The 24,209-nt window shown below is 39.1% G+C and overlaps 1 protein-coding gene and 1 pseudogene across 2 annotated transcripts in view; one reads left to right on the top strand and one right to left on the bottom strand.

The window, feature by feature from the left end:
- Window positions 1–24,209, top strand: part of LOC145480897 (uncharacterized) — a 250,346-nt pseudogene that overhangs the window by 84,133 nt on the left and 142,004 nt on the right. The window lies entirely within an intron of this gene.
- Window positions 7,959–22,873, bottom strand: LOC145481069 (uncharacterized). The gene is made up of 6 exons (XM_081459463.1): window positions 22,863–22,873; window positions 20,439–20,503; window positions 19,804–19,855; window positions 18,898–18,948; window positions 11,832–16,269; window positions 7,959–8,593 (listed from the first exon to the last, which is right to left on the bottom strand). Exon 5 carries the CDS (start codon window positions 16,247–16,249, stop codon window positions 11,834–11,836), a length of 4,416 nt encoding a protein of 1,471 aa, XP_081315589.1. The 5' UTR covers window positions 16,250–16,269; window positions 18,898–18,948; window positions 19,804–19,855; window positions 20,439–20,503; window positions 22,863–22,873; the 3' UTR covers window positions 7,959–8,593; window positions 11,832–11,833.

Genomic DNA, 24,209 nt, shown 5'->3' with positions numbered 1-24,209 from the left:
AGCTCCAAACTCGGCGCTTCTGAAGTATTTTACTAACAACTGCACTTGGCGGAAGTATTCTTAGGAACTGCCGGTGTTTGGCTTCTTCGGTATTTAGCAAACACCTCTTGCGGGAGGGGGGGGGGAGGGGGGAGGATCGCTAAATTTTTGTAGAGAAGGGGAGGGAGTAGAGGAGGAAGACACTTAAGAGGAAAAACTAACGGCCGAGTCGTCTCACCCTCGTTCCCAGGGTCTCTCATCTCACCACCCCCCTGGAGCGAGCTCAGCATCAGTTAATTAGAATAACACAGAGGCCTATTAGGGTAAAGCGTAGGGACAATCTCCAGTCCTTCCACTAGTGGCTCACTATCACTCTTCTCGGTTAAGCATGGCAAATTGACTGACTTGACTCGTGGCTCTCGGCCACGCCCATCTAGTAGTATGTCACCTCAGTATGTGACGAAAGAAAACTTGAGATTCTCTAAAATACGATTAACATTACAACCAGACCGACTGCGTGTTGGACAACGCTAAATTACAATGTGCAACAGGCTTTTCCGGTTTAACTGTTTTTCCACCTGTCTACGGTCAATGCAATATGCGCGCCAACGGTTAATTGACTTAGCGGTGCTACACTCAAAATTATTTAGCTTAGTGACCCCTGTGATACTTCGAGAAGTATCTAGTGTTTCAGTGTTGGCGTTAAGAGCTGGAGACCACTTAATCTTCCACGGCATACAGATATCCGAAATTTCCGGGAATACCCTCTCTCCCCCCTCCCCGACTGTAGCTACAACTAAGAGCCATTCAAAAACAAGAAATAATTGTTCCTCGATAGGACAGCTTTAAAAAGCGCATTTCAATCTACTGTCACTACTTTAAACTTGTAGTCGGTTTATGTAAATTGCGAAATGTTGAACATTTGTGCAAGAGCAGTGAAAGCGTGACTGGGCTGCTCGTACGGTTGTGTGACAACTTTTACTGAGTCTCGAATATCAGGCACGCAGCATGGTTGCCGATATAATAAATACAGATTCATGAGGCCCCTGATTCTTACAGCAGAAAGCTTGGGCTCTTTAAGGCAATGCGGAGTGGTATCGAGGGGAATCGACGGCTTTTAGGTGTGTTTCCTGTAACATTTTCGGGTTAAATTAGTCGTATTAATATTTTGTTTATTTGTTTCGGGTCAGACCGTTTCACATCTTGTTTCCAATTTATATAGGCGAAATTTATTTGGAACTTGCCACTACACTTTTAAACTTACACTTTTGATGACCTCGGTTTGATTTTGTTGTTGTACCGGTAATACATTGCCGGATTAACCTCTCGACTTCTTGAACTTGAGCGGAGATCGGCTGTTTACCAAATTAGAATAAGGGCGCGATTTTGATTTGCTTCAAGATATTTCAACTCGATTAATTTACAGTCCTTTAACGTCCTTGATGCTAAAAAGCATACCAAGTTGACACATTATTGTGTCTTAACGAACTTAATGCGTTTTGGTGAATCGAAAACATTAAGGTCCCAGGAAATCTCTTGCGTTTGTTATGACAACCATTCACGTGTTGTTGACATTAAGGAAATACACGCGATGACAAACTAGACATGACGGCGGACACGAAATTAAACAAAGTTAACGCGCAATGGTTCGAAAACGTCTAAAAACAGTTTTTATGCAGTGGACATTATGTTTCTACTGATAGCAGTGAATTGACGGGATTCTAATTAATGATAGCCTTTTACTTTCGCCATTGAAATTGATTTGTCTCTGGTTAGTGCATAATTATTGTGTTATTTACGCCCAACACATTGACATTGATTTTCGTTTTTCACAAAGGGAAATACTGCGAGTTCGAGCATGAACCTTGGCATGGTATATCTTTAATAATGATATTTTAAGGCTGTAAAGTAAAATAATCGGAAAGTGAGGTACCAGATGCATTTTTATGCTGTTAAACATGACCTATATTTTGCCGTTATTTTTCACACGCTTCATAGCTGTTTTTAAAATGCTTCGGAAAACCACTATATCAACGTATCTGAGATTAGTTTAAAGCGAGGAATAAATTAGAGTGGTTGTTCCACATTTGTGTGAAGTTTGAAGTCAATTGAGTTTATTTTAAGACTTTAGCAGCGCTTCGTCCTCGCACCTTATTTCGGTCATTTTATTACACGAAAAACCGCACTTTGACCGCGCTTTCAAATTTTCGGAAATTTCTGAAAAATAAAAATTCGCTGGGACCTTTAAATATGATTTTTAGAATTAGGTCACCTAAGGGTATCTTTGGGCAAAATATGAGCGATTTGTCAAATGGGACGTCGACCGGCGTTTCTCGATCCTAACAGTCAGCCATTCTTAAGAGTGAATTCCTGAGAGTGTCGAGAATCGGAAGACTTTCACGAAAAATCGATTTTTCTTTTATTTCGCCAAAACATACCTTTGGGTGAACTTATTCATGGAAAAATAGTTTAAAGTTCCAATAATTTATTTTATGGCCAAAATTTGAGAAAGTTGGACATTTGCATATAATGGCGGTTTTCGCGGCTTAAAATGTTCAGAATTTCACGCTTCTTTACGAAAACAGCGGGGCCGTAAAAACAATCCTATAAAAACAAAACTTGGCACAAATATTATTTCATTCTTATACTTTAAAATCGTGTAATAAGTTTCTTGAAGTTTTGTTTGTAGCTTCGCTACGAAGGGTATTTGTACAGCCGCCATTTGTGTCTCTCGGCAAGGAACAAATAAAGGCCAACTTTGACTAGTATAAATGGCCTCTGGTATATATCATTTGGTCAAAATATCTACATTTTAGGAAACCTTGGTTATTGTTTTTTTCACCCGAAAAGGTATAGCTCTGGGAATTAAAATGTTCTCCGTCAGTAAAATAAAATGTTACGGCATGTAAGCGAGTTCAAATTTATGCAAATCACAAGGTCATTCTTTGGAAGTCAACGGTTTAAAACAGGAAACAACGGCTCACCGTTACTTACGTTCCTTCTGCTGCTATACAAACGATTTTAACTTCCCAGTGTCCTTGTGAGCTGTTCTGTAAAATATTTCCAGTAAAGCAGCGAGCATAAACGGCCATAAAATTCGACGAGGTCGACAATGTTTATATTTGAGATGAGACACTGAGTGGCACACAGAGTCCTGGCTGTTTTCATCGTCTTGCCCAGTCGAGAGTCCTTTAAAAATATGATAGAATATTCGCTTCAAACCGTAGCAAATTAGTTTCTCATATCCATATGCCTCATGTCGACTCATGAGTAAATAAATCAGTCCCCGTACAGTGAATAAACAACTCGACTGACCTCTGAGGTCAGGAGGTCACCTGATATGTCATTATGTTACTTTTCCCCGGTATTCGATTACACGCGTAACGCCGTATTGAACATTACGGTATTTAGTTGAATTACGGTATTCAAAGTCTCTTTGACGACATTTCGATTTAATAAGAAAATTGAAAAAGCAACATTTTGACATAATTGTTAGCTTCTAACATATCGTTCATAGATGCATGATACCCTGACATAATTTCAACACTGGATTGATCTCTCTGACGTCGACGTGATTCATAGTTTTGCGCTTAGTAACATTTGGCACACATCTAAACGCGCGCAAAGATAAATACTCAAAAATAAGAAACCGTTTATCTGCAGGAAAAGCTGGACCGCCGAAGATAATAATGTTTTAAATTCTGCATATTATTTATTCGAGTAACGCAAGCTACTTGCTTTCAGTAACGCTTCGTGTCGCTTTGCAAAAGTGACAAACTTACTCTATGAAAATAAAGGTAAGGTAAGGTCAAGTCTGCGTGCGAGCCAAGTGGCCCATCAGGCCGGAGCTTATCCCGGTTTCTGTAGCATGAAGCGACTAGGAGTATTTCTACTCCGCCCTGGATGGGATGCTAGTCCATCGCAGGGTCATGCCAGCATTAAGTTGGCCGGTACCAATTTATACACCTGGGTGGTGAGAGGTACTCTGAGAGTAAAGTGTCTAGCCCAAGAACACAACACAATGTCCCCGGCCAGGGCTCGAACCCGGACCGCTCGATCCGGAGACGAGCGCACTAACCATGAGGCCACCGCGCCTCCCTATGAAAATAAAGGCTTACTTACATTTGTTTCATTCTTTTATTTTTCTAATCTGAAATTTATGTTATATAGGCTTAAAGTGCACCTAACCCCAAAAATTTTTTTTCGCTAGAACGAATCTGCTTATTATTTGAAATAGTTCTGCGAAAAAATTTTTGGATTCCGTTAAATCCTCGATTTTCTGTGCCACGACGAAATCTCGAAAATAGCCCCAAAACACCACCATTTTGTTTCACGACCGAGTTTGAGGAGAATGGGTCCAGCGGCTCTTTTGACGTCTACCCGGGAAGGTTGGATATCTCATTTCCTCTCATCTCCTTCAGGATGGTGCGATACACATTCGAAAAGTGCGCAGAAACGCCTTCCAGAGGTGCTATCGGCTGTTGCAGCAATATTCCAGATTTAAAGAAAGGTATACTGTACAATTTACTGGCGATGATCGGCTAATGGTGCAATAAAGACGTAAACGATGGTTGATTTTTTCGAACCGAAACAAGCGAACTGAATCTGTGAGAACCATTGAAGAACTCTCACTGGAATTTGTTCCGCAGACTTTCGAACGCTGTTTTCATAAATTTTCTGCTTAAAGCTAACCAGCAATTTGTAGAAATACCACCGACAACCTATATCTTCCAATCCCGCAGTATTTATCACATAACCGGCAAAGTTGTGTGATCCGGTCATGACCAAGAAGCGTTATACTGATACGTAAATGGATCGCAACTGTACGCCGCTAACCAACACTTATTTCTCTTTCGATTTAGATGAAAGTCGAAGATTAATCCTCTAGAATTACATGATAACAAAATTGTTAGACTCACAGAGTTTTTCGAAGGTTTGGAAATCAGCAGTGTGACAAAGATTCTGTGCAATAGCGTCGAAAATATGACCGCGTAACATTATCTGCGGACCTCTTAGGGAACACATCCTTTTCGCTTATCCGACGAATTTCACTGCAAACTTTGAAAACAATTTACATTGGTTATTTGGAGTTACGACTTAAAACGTGTGACAATGTGAAATCGGTAATTGTATGAAATGTTTCCTTCCGCCTTGCTTCCCGCAGCTTCAAAAATACAGGTCCAAACAATACGATTTTCAATCGATCGAAGCCAATGTTTTGGAGGTCATCAAGTCTCGAAAACTGCAACACGTACGTCGCTCTTATAAACATGAAGCATTCAACTGAAAGTAAAGCACAAACTGGATTTAACAGAACCTTGACAAAATACATTCTCGGTAAGGACAAATGTAAACGGGCTATAAACACGCGTGGGAATCTTATGTTTAGTTGACGAAATTACCATCCAAAGCAGTCCTTGAGTTTTCTTTCCTGCTGTTCGTTTGCCTGCTCCTCCACTTCGTATCTAGCTTTCCATTCCTAATATACAAGCAGCTCGTCCGCAAAGACGTCTTCGCCGTCGTCGCTTGAAATATTGCAAATTGCTCTCAAAGCTCTAAGCAGTGAGTTCACAGTTGTCGAACGTGCTCGATCGAGGTTTATTTCGGAGCCTTCCGAATCGAAACTTAACTCTGACTCCAGTGACGAAAAAGAAATGATTCTGAGACAAAACTTGGACGTTTTAGTCCCAAAATACATCGGAACGATTAGTTTTGCATTCTAGTTTCTCGAGCAAATACAGTGAGTTGACTGAGGCGCTATTGTGTTTGGTTCCTGGGTAGACGTCATCAGGTACCGCCGCCCCAGACTCCCTAAAACGCGGTCGTGAACCACTTAATCGCGACTTTGAAAGGGCATAGAAAATCGAGGATTCAACCAAATTCAAAAATGTCTTCGCCCAAATGCTTCAAATAAAGTCTAGATTTGTTGTAGCGAAAAAAAAAAATTGGGGGGTTAGGTGCACTTTAAGATTTTCTTCCCAAATTTACCGTTCAATTTCCTATTCCGGCCATATTTGAAGACATTCCTTCTCATTTGATTACTGTAAAACTTTACAATCACATATCTTGCGGAGGTTCAATATTTGGCTGTGTCGTTGAAGGCGTCAAAAAAGTGTCAGACATTTATTACTTACTTGTTGAAGTTGTACTCTTGATAGTTTTAAGTTGCGCTTGTTAATGCAAATCAAACATGTTCACTTCCTTATAAAGTTATTGTGTGAAAAATTAAACAAACATTCAACACATGATCCTCAGTTACAGCAGCACAGAGTTAATCCGTTTTAATGGTAATATGGCTTTTTTTAAGTATGTCCAGGTAGATTCGTTTAAGGCGAACAGGCTTGGGTGGCACTTCTAATTCCCTTTTTCCGTTCCTACTTTCTCTTCTCCAATATATGCCTGTTCGCGGGCTAGTGCCTCTCAATACAATTCATGCAGATTGCATTCTGCTTTCGGGAGTATTGGTCGTCACGATCGACTTTTGGAATTATTTTTCTTGGGAGTGAGGTGGGGGTGGATTATCGCTACTTCTAAAACCTAATCATAACAGCAAAATTGAGCGTCATAAGTGACTGAAATGACTAAAACATAGAAACAAAGGCTGGTGATATACGAACAGCGAGAGCAAAGCCTATTTTTTTCGCGTGAGATTTGCGTATTTAGCTTGTTCCTTCCGTGCCTCTAAATAACGCATTCACTGCCAAGGTCATTATTCATCTCCACTTATTAGTCCGTGTAACTGACGATTTCTGGAGATCTGACCCGGATAGTCACTGCTTTAAAAACCACAGGCGGTGGTGCTATCCAGTAAGATCGTTTGCCTCCTTTGACTCACATTCGATATTTTTAACTATAAACCCCTGTAGACCATGCTGAATTTTCAAAATCATGTCGTTTTCTACACGCTTTATCTCTGAAACGAAGTCGGTGACCCCCATTTCTTTCTTTCTTTTTTCTTTTTTTCTTTTTTTTTTTTTGCATTTCTGACGCAAATAACTCATTAGCTGACCGCCGTAAAAATTAAAAAAATATCTATCGCCTGGAAAATTTTCGCGTGAGCGTCCTCAAATACGGCGTTACGCGTGCAATGTGATACCGGGGAAAAGTAACATAATGACATATCAGGTGACCTCCTGACCTCAGAGGTCAGTCGAGTGTTTAATTCAATGTACGGGGACTGATTAATTTACTCATGAGTCGACATGAGGCATATGGATATGAGAAACTAATTTGCTTCGGTTTGAAGCGAATATTCTATCATATTTTTAAAGGACTCTCGACTGGGCAAGACGATGAAAACAGCCAGGACTTTGTGTGCCACTCAGTGTCTCATCTCAAATATAAATATTGTCGGCCTTGTCGAATTTTATGGCCGTTTATGCTCGCTGTTTTACTTGAAATATTTTACAGAACAGGTCACAAGGACACTGGGAAGTTAAAATCGTTTGTATAGCAGCAGAAGGAACGTAAGTAACGGTGAGTCGTTGTTTTCTGTTTTAAACCGTTGACTTCTAAAGAATAACCTTGTGATTTGCATAAATTTGAACTCGCTTACATGCCGTAACATTTTATTTTACTGACGGAGAACATTTTAATTCCCAGAGCTGTACCTTTTCGGGTGAAAAAAAAACAATAACCAAGGTTTCCTAAAATGTAGATATTTTGACCAAATGATATATACCAGAGGCCATTTATACTAGTCAAAGTTGGCCTTTATTTGTTCCTTGCCAAGAGACATATATGGCGGCTGTACAAAATACCCTTCGTTACAAAGCTACAAACAAAACTTCAAGAAACTTATTCCACGATTTTAAAGTATAAGAATGAAATAATATTTATGCCAAGTTTTGTTTTCATAGGATTGTTTTTACGCCCCCGCTGTTTTCGTAAAGAAGCGTGAAATTCTGAACATTTTAAGCCGCGAAAACCGCCATTATATGCAAATTTCCAACTTTCTCAAATTTTGGCCGTAAAAAATAAATTGTTGGAACTTTAAACTATTTTTCCATGAATAAGTTCACCCAAAGGTATGTTTTGGCGAAATAAAAGAAAAATCGATTTTTCGTGAGTGTCTTCCGATTCTCGACACTCTCAGAAAATCACTCTTAAGTACTTTCCGCTCGTATTTTACGCTAGAAGTTGCATTATCATATTGTAAACACTTGACGTCTTAAGGATGATATATAGGCAAGTACGTTTGTAAAGCTTTTTCGATTACATCGATTACATCGATTACGATTAAACTACTGTCGGACCAAGTTGTGTCTCTTCCTTGACGTCCGTAGTGAAGACTATTGAAGTAGATCCTCGTGTACCAGGAAATCGTGACGAATTTCCGTTCCCGCAGGCAAGCAGTGCTCTCCAGAGTTAGATTCCCCCAGTTGTCAGTTGAAGTGTCCGTTTAGTCGGAAATTTACAGTGTTTGCAGGAAAAACCTATCGTCACAACTGATCATTTACTGCTACTTTCGTTTCTCATTAACCAGCCTTGTCACGGAGTTACTCCTTGCAAAAATTAAATCGTCCCATTGATTCAAACTGTGTCTGTATTCAGGGAACAGCTGGGCGCCATCTTGGATTTCAATGTCAGACATTGGGTATGGTGCAAAGCAAGCCTGCAAAAGTAGAAACAAAGAATCACTTTATCCCTGACTGAGATATGCTCGCCAAATAAAACGATTTACTCCTTCATATAAAACAGGTCAAAGGTATTCCCAATATAACCAAGGTATAAAATTTCTTCTTTCTATAAGAAAGCAGATTTTTGTTTTGCTCGAGAGGATTACACAATGGACCAGCTTTAGCAAAATAACGTGATATGTTATTAGTGGTAGCTCTGTGTTGATTTTTAGCATACCCAAGTGTCTGCCTCAGTGCTGGGAAAATTTGGCAGTGTTTTTGCCCACACAGGCATTCAGAGTACAGGCATTCAGAGTGCGACTCCAATAGTTTTGTGAGCTTTTGCGCGTTTTTATAGCTCAAAGGTATAATTGAAAAAATGCCAGTAAATCACTTTATACGACATTATATGTTAAGTAGAGCATCATCTAGATTACATTTAAACACTGATACTGCACACTCTCTGATCAAGTAAAATTCTACGAGAAATTAAAAACTCGTTGACCGTTTGTAAATATTTGCATTGGTTCCGGAAATATTGAAGTTTGAAAATTGCGTAAAATATCCAAATGAGAGGGATGATGATGTCATACACTCAGCCAAATACTACATGAAGTGTATAAATTCTTGGCTTGCACTGTCACGCAATTTAAAAGTAATGCGAAAACCATTTGGTGGATAAAGTTAAGAAATTGTGATGTTATAGGAGATTGATAAAAAAGACACTTCTCCAAGATTTAAGTCTGCGCGTTTTCCTAAACTTCAAATATTTGACGAAATATTTTGCACAAATTTTTAGAGCCCAGTATGGAGCCGCCATGTTGATGTACCTCCGTGGGACACCAACATGGCGGCCGGAAAATAGGGTAAACACGTGGAACTTAATTTGGCTATTAAGGCGACTGATTATCTGTATTGACAAAGACAAGCATTTACATAAGCACTTTTCCTAATACTTTAACTTCTGAATAGGCTAAAAATCACGAGATAAGTATATATTTTTCGACAAACGCGTTGGTAGCTTTATGTCACGCACCGACATAACTCTGAAATTCAAAATGCACTGGTTTCCAGACGAAGCAGGCTACTGAGCTGAAAAGTTGTAAACAGATATAAATGTTCGCCCTCTTATGCCTGATGAGGATAACAACTTTGGTTGCTCTTTAGTTTTCGATTTGAGAAAATGATGACGTCACGTGCAAGCCAAGAATAGAGCTATCTCGGTCAATTTGCAGCAGAAACCATTGAAACTTGGTAGGCTGTTATTCCTACATGCAACACAGCTACGGCTATAAAAATTTTGATTCCCACAGCAACCCACTCTTTCCAAGTCCCCTCCAACCTAATTTCAATATTTCAATAATTTTCAGCCTGAAAAACATTAAACAAGGCCATAAACTGACCTAACATATTTATATGCTTGCTGGATCATGCAGATAAGGTACCCTTCGCAAATATCAATATAGAATGCTAAAGGTGGCCAGAAAAGTCTTTAATATCGGGGAGGTCTGGAACCCAGTATGTTGCCATGGTAACAAAATCTTATGTTCATAATATGGAGCACCTCTACTGGAATCGTACTGCCGAGAATTAAACATTTCTGATTCAAATTGGCTGACATATCTTTGTTCATAATATTTAAACAAGATCCGGTTGAGTTTAAGACGTCATCGCTTAGTTAGTCTGCATATTTTAAAAACTTGAATATATCTGGAACGATAAGAAATAATTGAAAATAGTTTTTCTATTCCTACAGATTACTTGTCTATGTTTTAAAATGACTTAAATAGGAAAACTAGCGCTAAAAAGTCACGACGTTTCGACCTCTCCGAGGTCATTTTCAAGTGAGTAAAATTTGTAAATTAACATAAATATGTTAAAAAACAAGTTATAAGAGATAAAAATGGCGAACGCTAAAATGTGATAAAATATGTGAAAAAGTGTTAAAAATATACGATGGAAAAATAAAATAATCTTAGCAAGACTTGCTTGAAACAAATAATTTGGCGCGAATTGAATCGCACTGTTTGTTTAGCGTTGATTTCAGTTCCTTGGTAAAAAAAAGCATTTCAAAAATAAGGCAATCAAATCTGTTCTGACACTTTCGTAAGATTCGAAAGCTCTGTGCGATGTCTTCTGGCTCCACATCGTGCTGCTCTCTGAGGTGGTTTCCGATTACCGATCCTTTGCGTTCTTCAATTCGTTGGTGTGGGTGTCGGCACGTATAGCCGACATAGCCTGCATCACACAGGCCACACTGAAATGAAAACACTACGCATTGTTGACTCACAAGAGGCGGCTTGTCTCCCTTGACCTTAATTTCATCCTTGATCTTTCTACTTGTGTAACCTGGGCTAATATCTGCGTTGATCTTCCGACTGAGGTCAGCCAGCTGTTTGCGTACTACGTTTGCAGATTTCTGGTCCTTGTAGGGACCCACGATTCTGATTGGGGCTTCTCTTTTATCAGCCACTCGGGTATGTGAATCCTCGGACACTTTTGATTCAATGAATCTGCGAATGGTTGACTGTGCAAGGTCGTCAGGATAGCGCAGTCGGGAGATCTGTTTTAGTCGTTCACATTCCTCGTGAAAAAACTTCCACGCAGACGAGAGTTGAAACGCACTTTTAAGCATGGTGTTCAGCAGTGAATGTTTGTATCTGGCGTCAACGTGGCTGTGGTAGTGTAGCAAAAGCCCTTTGTCCGTCTGTTTTCTGTAGACCGTGCTGTCTCGGCGGAAGCCATTCCTAATAACATCAGAGAAAGGGAAGCCTGCCATTTTCTCCATTGTACAATCGATAGAGGGATGACTCTTGTTTAATCTCTCCAGGAATTCTGAGGCTGCTTACGGTTCCGGCATCGCGCTAAGTGTATCATCTACAAAGCGTTTGTAGAAGATATTTCTAGCTGTTTCTTGATTTAGCACGTAAAGGCATTTGTTATGAGGGAACCCAGTGGCGTTCCCACAGCTACACCGTCCACTTGTTCATACAAGTTTCCTTCACTTTTTCACATATTTTATCACATTTTAGCTTTCGCCATTTTATCTATTATAACTTGTTTTTTAACATATTTATGCTAACTTAGAAACTTTACTCACTTGAAAATGACCTCGGAGAGGTCGAGACGTGAATTTTTAGCGGTAGTTTTTATTTCAAAATCGATTTCTAAGAAACTACTTATTGAATAGGAAAGATGCGATTTTCATCATAGTACCTCTTTAAGGAAACTTACTCTTATTTTCCAAAGTCAAATGTCACGTTATCTCCAATCAGCATAAACGGCGCCCACGCGGAAACCATTTCAAAGCCGTTACCTCTCATCCACTTCATGGCCTGGTGAAGAGATTCACTGGCACTCTTACCACGAACAAGATGTTTGTAGAATTGAAGCATCAGCTGCTCTGTTGCCTCGTCACTTATGGCCCATAGAGCCACCAAAACGGACCGTGCACCGGATCCCAAGAACGCTCGAGCGATTCCAATGACTCCTTCGGCTCTAATCTGCCCACGTGCACTATGACAGCAGCTAAGTACCACCAGTTTAGCTCGCAGTTGAACTTTTGCAATGTCAGACATCGTCAATAGGTAATCTTCTTCAGCTGAAATCCTGTTAGGAGGGCGTACCGGGGAAAGGGCAATTTCTCCTCGGTCAGCATTACCATGGGCTGCAAAATGGATCAGACTCACTGAATATAACCTGTCAAGTACCACCTGCTTTGTTGCGTGTTGTCCTAACAAAGGTTGAACACCTAGCAGTCGTCCAATCATTACTGCTTCCTTTAATGCACAGGGTAACCTATGCAAGGTCATTTTCTCTCCTTTGTAAAGGACCGTACCGACTGCTGGATCCCCCACTATCAGAGCACCAGTCTGACTGTGATAGTCTGCAGGACTGTCCTGAATGAGCTTTAGAGTAGTCAAAGAAGGAACGATGCGGATTCTAAATTTCTCTGATAAATACCTCCCGCCTTCATCCTTTAACGCTGGAAATGGAACTTGGTTTAAGCAGCGATCAGGAACAACAATGAGCTCCGGCTCCTCAAGTAGATCAGCTACTGGACTGATTAATATTCTGTAGTACGAAGAAAAGCTCGATTCGGAGTTTCCACTTTCTTCATCTTCTTGCTCTATAAGTCTCAATGCTGCGAGGCTCTGAACGTCATTTAAGGATGGATCTTCGCAATCTTCCTCCGGTACAATACCAAAGCTTCGAAAGCTTGTAGCGAAGAAATCAGCCAACTTGCCAACTAGTCCGGCACCAACTAGCTTCTCATCTACTGTTATTCTTCGGAAATGAATGATTCCACTTGTCTTGAGAACCCAGAAGAACAGACCATGATCATGATAAGAAATGTACAGACAAGAAGAGTTGCTTTCTTTTTTCATAATATTTTCAATACCAATCCACGATTGCGGATCAGCTGAGATGTAGCTTTCAACAGAATACTGAGTTGCCATCAAGTCTGCTAGTGCTCTAGCCCGTTTCAACTCTAGAACATAAAGGCCATAGTTCGGATTTGCCCCAAAACAAAGGAATGCACTTAGACCCCGGTAGGGAAAACTGCGAACATCTGAAGACGATACCTTAAAATCGTCGTTGTCCCGTAAAAAACGTCGTAAAGATTCGCTTTTATCCATACTCAGAAACAGACAGTCAAAAGCCTCCCGGATGTTGCATTGGGATAACTTCACCACTGTAAGAAGACAAAGACTTTGAAACTCTTTGTCTAAGTCCTTAATGTCTCGAGTAATTGACAGTGCCTTCTGAATATAATCTTCAGCCATGATATATTCACCAAGAAAGGTAAACACTCTTCCTAAGTTTCCGTAATCTGCTGCTTCTCCCTCTTTGTCACCAATTTGTATTCTCATGGCAAGTGCTTTTTCAAGATATTCTTTTGCCTTGTGATATTCACCAAGAGATGTAAACACAGTTCCTAAGTTTCCGTACGAGCTGGCTTCTCCCTTTTTGTCACCAATTTGTATTCTGATAACAAGTGCTTTCTCAAGATATTCTTTAGCCTTGTCATATTCACCAAGAGATGTAAACACAGTTCCTAAGTTTCCGTACGAGGTGGCTTCTCCCTCTTTGTCACCAATTTGTATTGTGATGGCAAGTGCTTTCTCAAGATATTCTTTAGCCTTGTCATATTCACCGAGAGATGTAAACACAGTTCCTAAGTTTCCGTACGAGGTGGCTTCTCCCTCTTTGTCGCCAATTTGTATTCTGATAACAAGTGCTTTCTCAAGATATTCTTTAGCCTTGTCATATTCACCAAGAGATGTGAACACAGATCCTAAGTTTCCGTAATCTGCTGCTTCTCCCTCTTTGTCACCAATTTGCATTCTGATGGCAAGTGCTTTCTCAAGATATTCTTTAGCCTTGTCATATTCACCAAGAAATTTAAACACAGTTCCTAAGTTTCCGTACGAGCTGGCTTCTCCCTTTTTTCCCCCAATTTGTATTCTGATAACAAGTGCTTTCTCAAGATATTCTTTAGCCTTGTCATATTTACCAAGAGATGTGAACACAGTTCCTAAGTTTCCGTAATCTGCTGCTTCTCCCTCTTTGTCACCAATTTGCATTCTGATGGCAAGTGCTTTCTCAAGATATTCTTTAGCCTTGTCATATTCACCAAGAGATTTAAACACAGTTCCTAAGTTTCCGTACGAGGTGGCTTCTCCCTGTTTGTCGCCAATTTGTATTCTGATAACAAGTGCTTTCTCAAGATATTCTTTAGCCTTGTCATATTCACCAAGAGATGTGAACACAGTTCTTAAGTTTCCGTAATCTGCTGCTTCTCCCTCTTTGTCACCAATTTGCATTCTGATGGCAAGTGCTTTCTCAAGATATTCTTTAGCCTTGTCATATTCACCAAGAGATGTAAACACAGTTCCTAAGTTTCCGTACGAGCTGGCTTTTCCCTTTTTGTGACCAATTTGTATTCTGATAACAAGTGCTTTCTCAAGATATTCTTTAGCGTTGTCATATTCACCAAGAGATGTGAACACAGTTCCTAAGTTTCCGTAATCTGCTGCTTCTCCCTGTTTGTCACCAATTTGCATTCTGATGGCAAGTGCTTTCTCAAGATATTCTTTAGCCTTGTGATATTCACCAAGAGATGTAAACACAGTTCCTAAGTTTCCGTACGAGGTGGCTTCTCCCTGTTTGTCGCCAATTTGTATTCTGATAACAAGTGCTTTCTCAAGATATTCTTTAGCCTTGTCATATTCACCAAGAGATTTAAACACAGTTCCTAAGTTTCCGTACGAGGTGGCTTCTCCCTCTTTGTCGCCAATTTGTATTCTGATAACAATTGCTTTCTCAAGATATTCTTTAGCCTTGTCATATTCACCAAGAGATGTGAACACAGTTCCTAAGTTTCCGTAATCTGCTGCTTCTCCCTCTTTGTCACCAATTTGCATTCTGATGGCAAGTGCTTTCTCAAGATATTCTTTAGCCTTGTGATATTCACCAAGAGATGTAAACACAGTTCCTAAGTTTCCGTACGAGCTGGCTTTTCCCTTTTTGTGACCAATTTGTATTCTGATAACAAGTGCTTTCTCAAGATATTCTTTAGCGTTGTCATATTCACCAAGAGATGTGAACACAGTTCCTGAGTTTCCGTAATCTGCTGCTTCTCCCTGTTTGTCACCAATTTGCATTCTGATGGCAAGTGCTTTCTCAAGATATTCTTTAGCCTTGTGATATTCACCAAGAGATGTAAACACAGTTCCTAAGTTTCCGTACGAGGTGGCTTCTCCCTGTTTGTCGCCAATTTGTATTCTGATAACAAGTGCTTTCTCAAGATATTCTTTAGCCTTGTCATATTCACCAAGAGATGTAAACACAGTTCCTAAGTTTCCGTACGAGCTGGCTTCTCCCTTTTTGTCACCAATTTGTATTCTGATAACAATTGCTTTCTCAAGATATTCTTTAGCGTTGTCATATTCACCAAGAGATGTGAACACAGTTCCTAAGTTTCCGTAATCTGCTGCTTCTCCCTGTTTGTCACCAATTTGCATTCTGATGGCAAGTGCTTTCTCAAGATATTCTTTAGCCTTGTGATATTTACCAAGAGATGTAAACACAGTTCCTAAGTTTGCGTAAACTGTGGCCTCTCTCTTTTTGTCACCAAGTTGTAATGTGATGGCAAGGGCTTTCTCAAGATATTCTTTAGCCATGTCGTAGTCACCAAGGTAATAAGATATAATTCCAACCTTTTCATCAATGTATGCTTCATTCTTTCTATCTCCCATTTCTTTCGTGATATTAATCGCTTTCTTATAAAGTTCTCTTGCTTCTAGGTATTTATACTGCTGTCGATATATGTCGGCCAGTTTTACAGTAAGATTCCCTTCTTCATGTTTTTTACCACGTTCGCGGAAAATGTCAAGAAGTTTTCTGCCGTAGATTAGTGCTTCTGTGTGATCAGGGATAAGACAGTACGCCTTGAAGATTGTCATATGGATACCAATATAAAGTAAATTGAAAACTTCTCCTTTCGTTTCTAGCACTTTGTCATTTAGGAAGATCAAACATTCCTTGCAGACCTCAATGCCTTTTAGAGCACGACCAGTGTTGAGAAGGAAAGTAGCAACAACCAAGCCAATAAAGATGGCTTGTAAAACGTCGTATATGTTGTTCATGGCGTCTTCCTCTATGTACCCTAATAACATTAACACAAATCAAGCTTTTTAGTTAATTAGAGTAATAATATTCTGTTGCTAAAAATATTCTCTGGCTAAAATCATGGACAAAAGTCTTGAGAAAAATTTGAACTTTTGGCGCTTTTGCGCGTACTCAAGACGCAATTACAACTTCACCTGCCTATCTCTCAGAGCAGTCAGAGCTGTTCTGTTTTGAAGTCGCATTACCTGAGCAAGTACGAGACAAGAAACTTAACCACAGATGACGCCTGGTTTCGTATGCAAATTAAATTGAGACTAGACTGATAGGAATGAGCGCTTTAATCATACAAACAAGATGCTCACCAAATTTAGGGAACTAAAAGGGTAATTAGATTGTAACGCTACACCCATTTCAAAAGAAGGGACAAAGAAGAAGCAGTACTGAACAAACGCAAACCAACAATAAAAACCAAATTAAGGCCAATATCAAAATCTAAACATCATTAGTAGCAAAGGTAGCCACAAAGTCAACTTAGTTTCCTCTGGCACACTCATGAATCCATTTCAAAGTGTCCGAGTAGATTAAATCTGATCAGTAAAAGCGCTATACACTGAACAAAACCGAGCACAGTCTCGCATTTAAAGGTTAATTAGTCCAATATATGTCAAAAGCATATGTCTGATGTGTGACTATTTCCAGTTTTGTTCTACTCTGCTAAAATGATGGCGATGATTGGACTGATCAATGTTCCCTGTTTTTTCTCGATCATCTAATTCGCAAAAGCTTTCCAGGGTTCTTTCTTTCCGTTGATAAATTAAAGCGATTCTTAACAGTCTGTGAGATAATTTCAACCAAATATGAATAACTAGACGCTCTTAGAGCGTTTACTCGGGCTTCGTATCGCAGTATCAAATCGTACTTTACGAATTTAATACCCGTATTGCACACAATGGAAACAAAAGAATCAGGGTATTTTAGCACGACAGTTTCGCTTAGATATTTGCTATTCAAGTTGCTTCGTTGAGTATCCTCCTAATCCAGTCGCAAGTTGTGAGTTTAAACCATTTTCCTTTAAGAATGAATCACAGCTTTCTACGCATTTAGGGAGAACTTGTTTGCAAAGAATTTCCCAGGTCTTTTTAGTTACAACTTATGGCGATTACATTGTACATGCTAGCAGAAATTTTACGAATTTCATTTACTACTCGTGGCGATCCGAGTGAATTGTGCAGCTGAACATCTTTGCCGTGCTGCGATCTTTAACCCTTTTCAAGAGTCTTATCTTCTTTGGAGAGCGAATAGATAAACTCCTTCGCGAAAACAATAGTCCTAAGGCAAGGCGCAAATTGCATTGCACTTAATTTGCATAAACTGTTAAGCTGTGTTTTTTGCGGATAACTTCCGAACATTTGCTCCCTTTAACGCAGTTTATGAAGAAATATTTAACCTACAATTTTTATTGAATCAAGAAAGGAGTATTTTCAAAAAGGAACTCATTTATAAGGGCAGAGCCGGCATTCTGTTTTTCTATTTAATTTGGTTTCATACTCGTCTAGTTGATGTCACGCAACATGATTTTCGTAAGCAGTCAGACACAGTTTTCTAAAAGAATTGACGATTTCTAAGACTCCTAAATATATGTGAACCACCAGTGAAATAAATCTGGCTTAACTATCGTCAATGCAGATTTTCCTTAGGACTTGGCAAAAACATTGGTTCGTCAATAATCTCGCACAATTCCCCGCACAATAGAAGTTCTATTTTTCCCGCACAATTTGCCTCAAAAATCACACGTTATTTTTTTTTCCTGCACCCTACTAGAGAGCCAGCTAACTTGGAGGTAAGATATTTAATTCAGGTTACCAAAAGTCTTATCTTTACAAATTTGGAGATCGACATATTTCGCAAGAAACAAATCGCATGTTTTTAATGAGGTACCAGTCCAAAAAGGTTTTCGTATTTAGGTCGTTTTATTGCAATATGATTTTAACTGAAATGTTCTAAACAATAACAACAGTAGCCACATGCAGTCATTGACTGCCTATTTTTTGTCAGTGTTTTCGTAGTTTGAACTCATACCACGATCGGCTCAGTTGTTATCTCACGAGAACGTTTCGAGTCTGACCTTTGCTTACCCGGCTGGCTTTCAAGCAATATTAATCGTGGACCGACCCTTTCCGAAAACAATCGACATCTTTGTATGCGAGATGAACGTATAAGGCGCGATTCTCACCAAAACTTTCTTCGTAAAACACTGCGTTCTGTCACGAAGAGCGAGCAATGTCGCCTTTCTCGTACCCAATTTCCATGGTCTAGGCGTGGAACGCCTTGGACCATGACTCCCTTTTGGCGACCAAAACGTTTGCATTTTATGACTCAGGCTTTCCTACAGAAGCCCGAGGAACAAAGTTAACACTGATTTGCACTCAACACCTTTACTGAGTCGCCAGAATGAAAACAAAAACCAATATGGGCCGATAACGGGAAATTTCCCTGTCAACATAATTAACAAGGAAAAGTTAAGAAGATTGATTTTTCTACCAACGGTTCTTGCAGTCAATCATTTATGTGACTTTATCAATCGCGTGACTTCTAGATAGTGCCGAAAAACTAAAAAAAAAAGTTACGCGATATTCATATGTGGATTTGGAGTTTATAACCTTACCGTGTTCAGTGTCTCGATCCTCGGACGAAATTGAATCAAAAGTGATAGAATCTGAAAAACAAGAGCAAATGCAAATTAGAATTGAGAAAGTTTCAATCGTTGTGCTAAACAATCGAGTTTAATCACTATTTCAAAAGTATGTAACATTTTTTGCTATCTCCGTTTTATTATTAAAGACTGACAGTACAGGCCAATGCCTTTCAAACCATATCGCAATGTTGACCATAGCTAATTATTGATTGAAATGATTATGAAGCCCGACAAAGTTCTTCGTTGTATGTTTTTTTTCCTCATTTTGTCCTTAACTATGCATAAAACACAATAGATAATTATTTCTCTTTCAAAGACTACGTAACTCAACTGAAACGGTTCGGTTATGTGACTTATGCATAGCGTATGATGGTAAAACGAAAGAATATTTACAGTCGTGGACCTTCCAACATATATATGCATGAATCTTGGCATCTTTGTTTGCTCTTTTAAAGCTTTTCGGGCTTCAAAACTATTCCCCTCCACTGAAAATGCGTCGAATAGAATTTACATTCCTCGCCTTCCTATCATAGAAACTGGCTGCCTTGTCTGAAGACAAATAAGACTAGTAAAGAAGCAGGGCTTTTGCCATAGGTCTGTTGTAATTCTTCATATTTATTATCTATGAGTGATCATTTCGTAATTTACTTTGCATGATTTCATTGATTTGCTCCTGCAGACTTCTCATGGTAGGAATATCAGTTCGCAGAGCCAAAAACGTTCCCGTTCTTACAGGAAACGATTGAGTTTGCGATTAATCCTCACTTAGTGGCTGCCTGAATGTCGTGGCTATCATAATTGAGCTATGCATATCTATTATTCTAACTGGTTAAGATAGAAACTAGACAATTCAAAGTTAGCCAGAGCTGTACTTACCACGGCGGAACTTGCTTTGGAAAGTGAACCTGCGAAAACCGCTTGAGGGTTTCTAGATATTGCAGGAAACACTGATTATTGTAATCGTCATGCATAAAAGATGTGTTCGGAGTTTCTGGAGTGTCAAAACATAAGCTTGGCGGGATGAGAGATGAGCTGAAAATCCAGCGGGATGTGGAATGCGGGATGCGGGTTTTGGGATAAAGATATCTTGGCCTGAGCAGCTTATGCTCTTTTTAATCAGGAAATGCGAGATAAATTTGATATTAAGGGACGGGATGTGAGACAAAAAAAAACCAGCAGATTACGGTTACTCAGTGACTGAAGAAAATAATTTACCTCATGTTCAAGATTGTTTGGAAACACTTATGAGGTAAAGAAAGGGAGTTTTTAAAAGAGCTTGCCAATCGCGTTTCGGACACACAAGCGTTATTAACGACAAATGGTTCCGCTTAATCTATTAACTGGACGACGTGAGAATTAAAAGTAGTTAGTCATTTCAGTCGACGTTACGGTGACAAATTCTCCCAGGTTCTTTCTTTGCGTTCAAAAAGTAGATCGACTGTAAACAGTTTAGTCAATAATTTCAGTCTACTATTAATAACAAAGCTATTGAAATATTGATGTATGCTCACAGGATTTGATGAGTCGACCAGAATGAAACCAAAATGGATAAGCGCCAATGACAAGACCTTTTCCTCTGAAAGGTAGAAGAAAAGGAAAAGTTAAGCAAATTATTACTGCTCAAACGATGCTTCCAAACAATTATTCGCGTGACTTGATTTTTTGCGTGACTCACTAATAGCTGCTTTGAAAACAAAAGAAAAAGCAGTCACGCGATTTAGACAAACCTCTCTCAGTGTAAATTTAAAGTATTAAAAATCAACTCTACTTGGTATATGTGCACCCAACGCTATCAGTCACAGGCAGCTTACAGTTTATAAACTTACAGTGTTTAGTTTCTCAGTCTTCTGATGAAAATGAAACCAAAAGTGACAAAAACTGAAACAACACTGACGGAGCTTTCCTCTAAGACAATAGAGGTCCAGTAGGAAGTCAAAACAAATTAATATTGGAATAAGTTTTAAACGTTGTGCAAACCGATAAAGTAAAAATATTCGAAAGTAAGCTACTTTCTTTTTTTTTTTTTTTGTATTCCTATTCCTTGCTAAACACTGACGGTAAAGTCCAATAGCGTTTAGAGCATACTGAGTCTTTGACAATAGCTAATGATCACCGACTCTTGATGGTTATCAAGGGAGACAAAGTTCTTTGTTGTATGTTTTCGATCGCTCTTTAGTTTAGCCGTGCATAAAACACAATAGTTGTTAACTCAGCTCTGTCTTATAGATTTAGCAACAGAAACGTTCTGTTATCTAATTAATACACAATGGAAAGATTGTTCATAGTCCTGGAGCTTCCAACATAAATCTTGGCATCTTTGTTTGCTCTATTGAAGCTTCCTGGTCTTAAAGCCACTCTAGTTTACTATTAAACTCTGTGTTTGCTAACAAATAAAATTTACATTCTACGCCGGTTCCTGTCATAGACAGACTGACTTGCTCTGAAGAGAAATAAGACAGCTAATGAGAGCTACTTTTGCGATCGATCTATTGTAAAATATGGAAGACCGTAAATTAACTTTCCTTCAGCGTTCACTTTATAATGTACTTTGTACAGCAGTCTGACAGAACCAAACACTTTGCTATGTAAAAGCAAACGATGGAGCTTGCAATTGATCATAACTTTGTGATTGTCTAAATGTCGTGGCTCAGTATCATAATAAAGCTGTATATTATTTCTACATCTCTTTAAAATAGAAACCAGACGATACAAAGTTAGCTAGAGCTGTACTTATCATGGCGGAACCTGCTTTGGAAAGTAAACAATGGAAATCGCTTGAGGGGTTCTCGATATTTCAATGAAACACTGATTATTCTGATACGTCAAGCATGGAAAATGTATTTCAAAGTTTCTGGGGTGTGCAACATATGTTTGGTGGAAGGCGAGATAGGCTGACAATCCAGGCGGGATGTGCGATGCGGGATTTGGGATAAAAATATCTTAGCCTGTGATGCCTGTGCTCATTTCAATCAGGAAGTGCGGGATAACTTTGAAAATGAGGGACGGGATGCGGGATGAAAAAACGCAATTCACAGTTACTCAGTGACTGGAGAAATTAATTTACCTTTGGGAAGTCTTTGGAGACACTAATGAGTTAAAGAATAGGAGATTTCAAAACAGCTTGCCAATCGCGTTTCAATCACACCAGTGTCATTGACTGTAACTGGTTTTGAATAGTCTTTAATTACATGAGTTAAAAGTAGTTCGTGATTACGGTTACAAATTCTCCCAGGTTCTTTATTTACGTTGAAAAAGTAGATCGACTGTAACAGTTTACTTAACGATTTCAGTCTACTATGAATAACAAAGCTATTAGAATATTGATTTATACTCACTGGTTTTTGGTGAGTCGACCAGAATGAAACCAAACTGAATACGCGTCAATAACAAGACCTTTTCCTCTGAAAAGTAGAAAAGCTGAGCAAATTATTACTGTGTAAAGGATGCTTCCAAACAACTATTCGCGTGACTTGATTTTTCGCGTGACTCACTAATAACTCTTACAACAAGAAGAAAATCAGTCGCACGATTTATGGAAACCTTTCCCGGCGTAAATTTAAAGTATTACAAATCAGCTAATTAAGACCTTTAAAGTTCTCAAGAAATTCCTTGGCAAACTCGAATGTTTAATCTTTGAAACGCTGTTGACTAAGAACAAGAGACCCAAACTGAACACGCGAGCGGATCTCATTCGCGCGAAACTCTTTACATGAATGTTTTCATGTAACGTTTGCTAATTTCATTTTCTCACATCCCAAATACTAAAAATATGCCTTGCCGCTATTTTTAATTTATTCATTCGGCAATGATGGCATGAGGTCGTCGAAACGTCATGTAATTTTTCTTACGTTAATTTCCCTACTTAAATCAGCTATACTTATTATATGTGCACCCAACGGTGTCAGTCATGGACAGCTTGCAGTTCATAAACTTACCGTGTTCAGTTTCTCAGTCTTCCAATGAAAACGAAACCAAAGTGATAGAAACTGAAACAACACTGGGGAGGGGGGGGGGGGGTCCCTGCAGGACAATAGGAGGTCCAATATATAGGAAGTCAAAACAAATTAAAATTGCAATAAGTTTTAAACGTTGCGCAAAGCAATCAAATAAAAACGTTTAAAAGTAAGTTACATTTTTTCTATTCCCATCCCCTACTAAACACTGACGGTAAAGTCCAACAGTTTTTAGAGCATATTGGGTTTTTGAGCATAGCTAGTAATCAGTCAAATGGTTATCAGGCTAGACAAAGTTCTTTGTTGTCTGTTGTTATTCACTCTTTTGTTTAACCGTGCATGAAAACAATAGGAGATAACTCAGTCCTGTCTTATTGACTAACCGATAGAACGTTCAATTATAATTAATACACTGTGTATGACCGCAAATCGAAAGATTGTTCACCGTCCTGGACCTTTCAACATAAATCTTAACATCTTTTTTGCTCTTTGACGTTTCTCGGGCTTAGAAACTACTCAAGTTTACCATTAAAGTCTGTGTTTGTTGATTAATAAAATTTACATTCCACGCTAGTTCCTGTCATGGACAGACTGACTTTCTCTGAAGAGAAAGAAGACAACTAATGAAAGCTACTTTTGCCATCGTTTTGTTGTAAAATATAAAAGACCGTGGATTAAGTTTTCGTCAGTTTTCACTTTATAATGTACTTTGTACGATTTGTTTGATTTCAAACTCTCGTTTTCGATGGCAACAAATATCAGAACTGACAGCGCCACAAACGTTGCTATGAAGAAGCAAAGGATGCAGCTTGCAATTAATCCTCACTTTATGACTGTCTGAATGTCTTGGCTCAGTATGATAATCGAGCTTTATATTATTCTAACAGGTTAAGATAGGAACCAGACGATGCAAAGTTAGCTAGAGCTATACTTACCACGGAGGAACTTACTTTGGAAAGCGAAACTACAAAAATCGCTTGAGGGGTTCTAGATATTTCGAGGAAACACTGATTATCATAATACTCGTCATGAATGGAAGATCTATTTCGATGTTCTGGAGTGCCAAAACATACGTTTGGCGAGATGCGAGAAAAGCTGAAAATCCGGGAGGGATGTGTAATGTGGGATACCGGATTTGGAATCTGCTTCTTTCAACCAGGGAATGCGCGACAAATTTGATATTTATGGGCGGGATGCGGGTAAAAAAAAAAGAAAAAACCCAGCAAATTAGGCCTACTAAGTGACTGAACTTCTACCTTGGAAACCCTGATGTGACACCTAATCAAGAGGTTTTAAAACGGCTTCCCAACCGCGCGCATATGTTTTGGT

Source organism: Orbicella franksi, chromosome 1, assembly GCF_964199315.1.
Source record: "Orbicella franksi chromosome 1, jaOrbFran1.1, whole genome shotgun sequence".
NCBI classification, from domain to species: Eukaryota; Metazoa; Cnidaria; class Anthozoa; order Scleractinia; family Merulinidae; genus Orbicella; species Orbicella franksi.
This window is presented reverse-complemented; position numbering and strand designations above follow the sequence as displayed.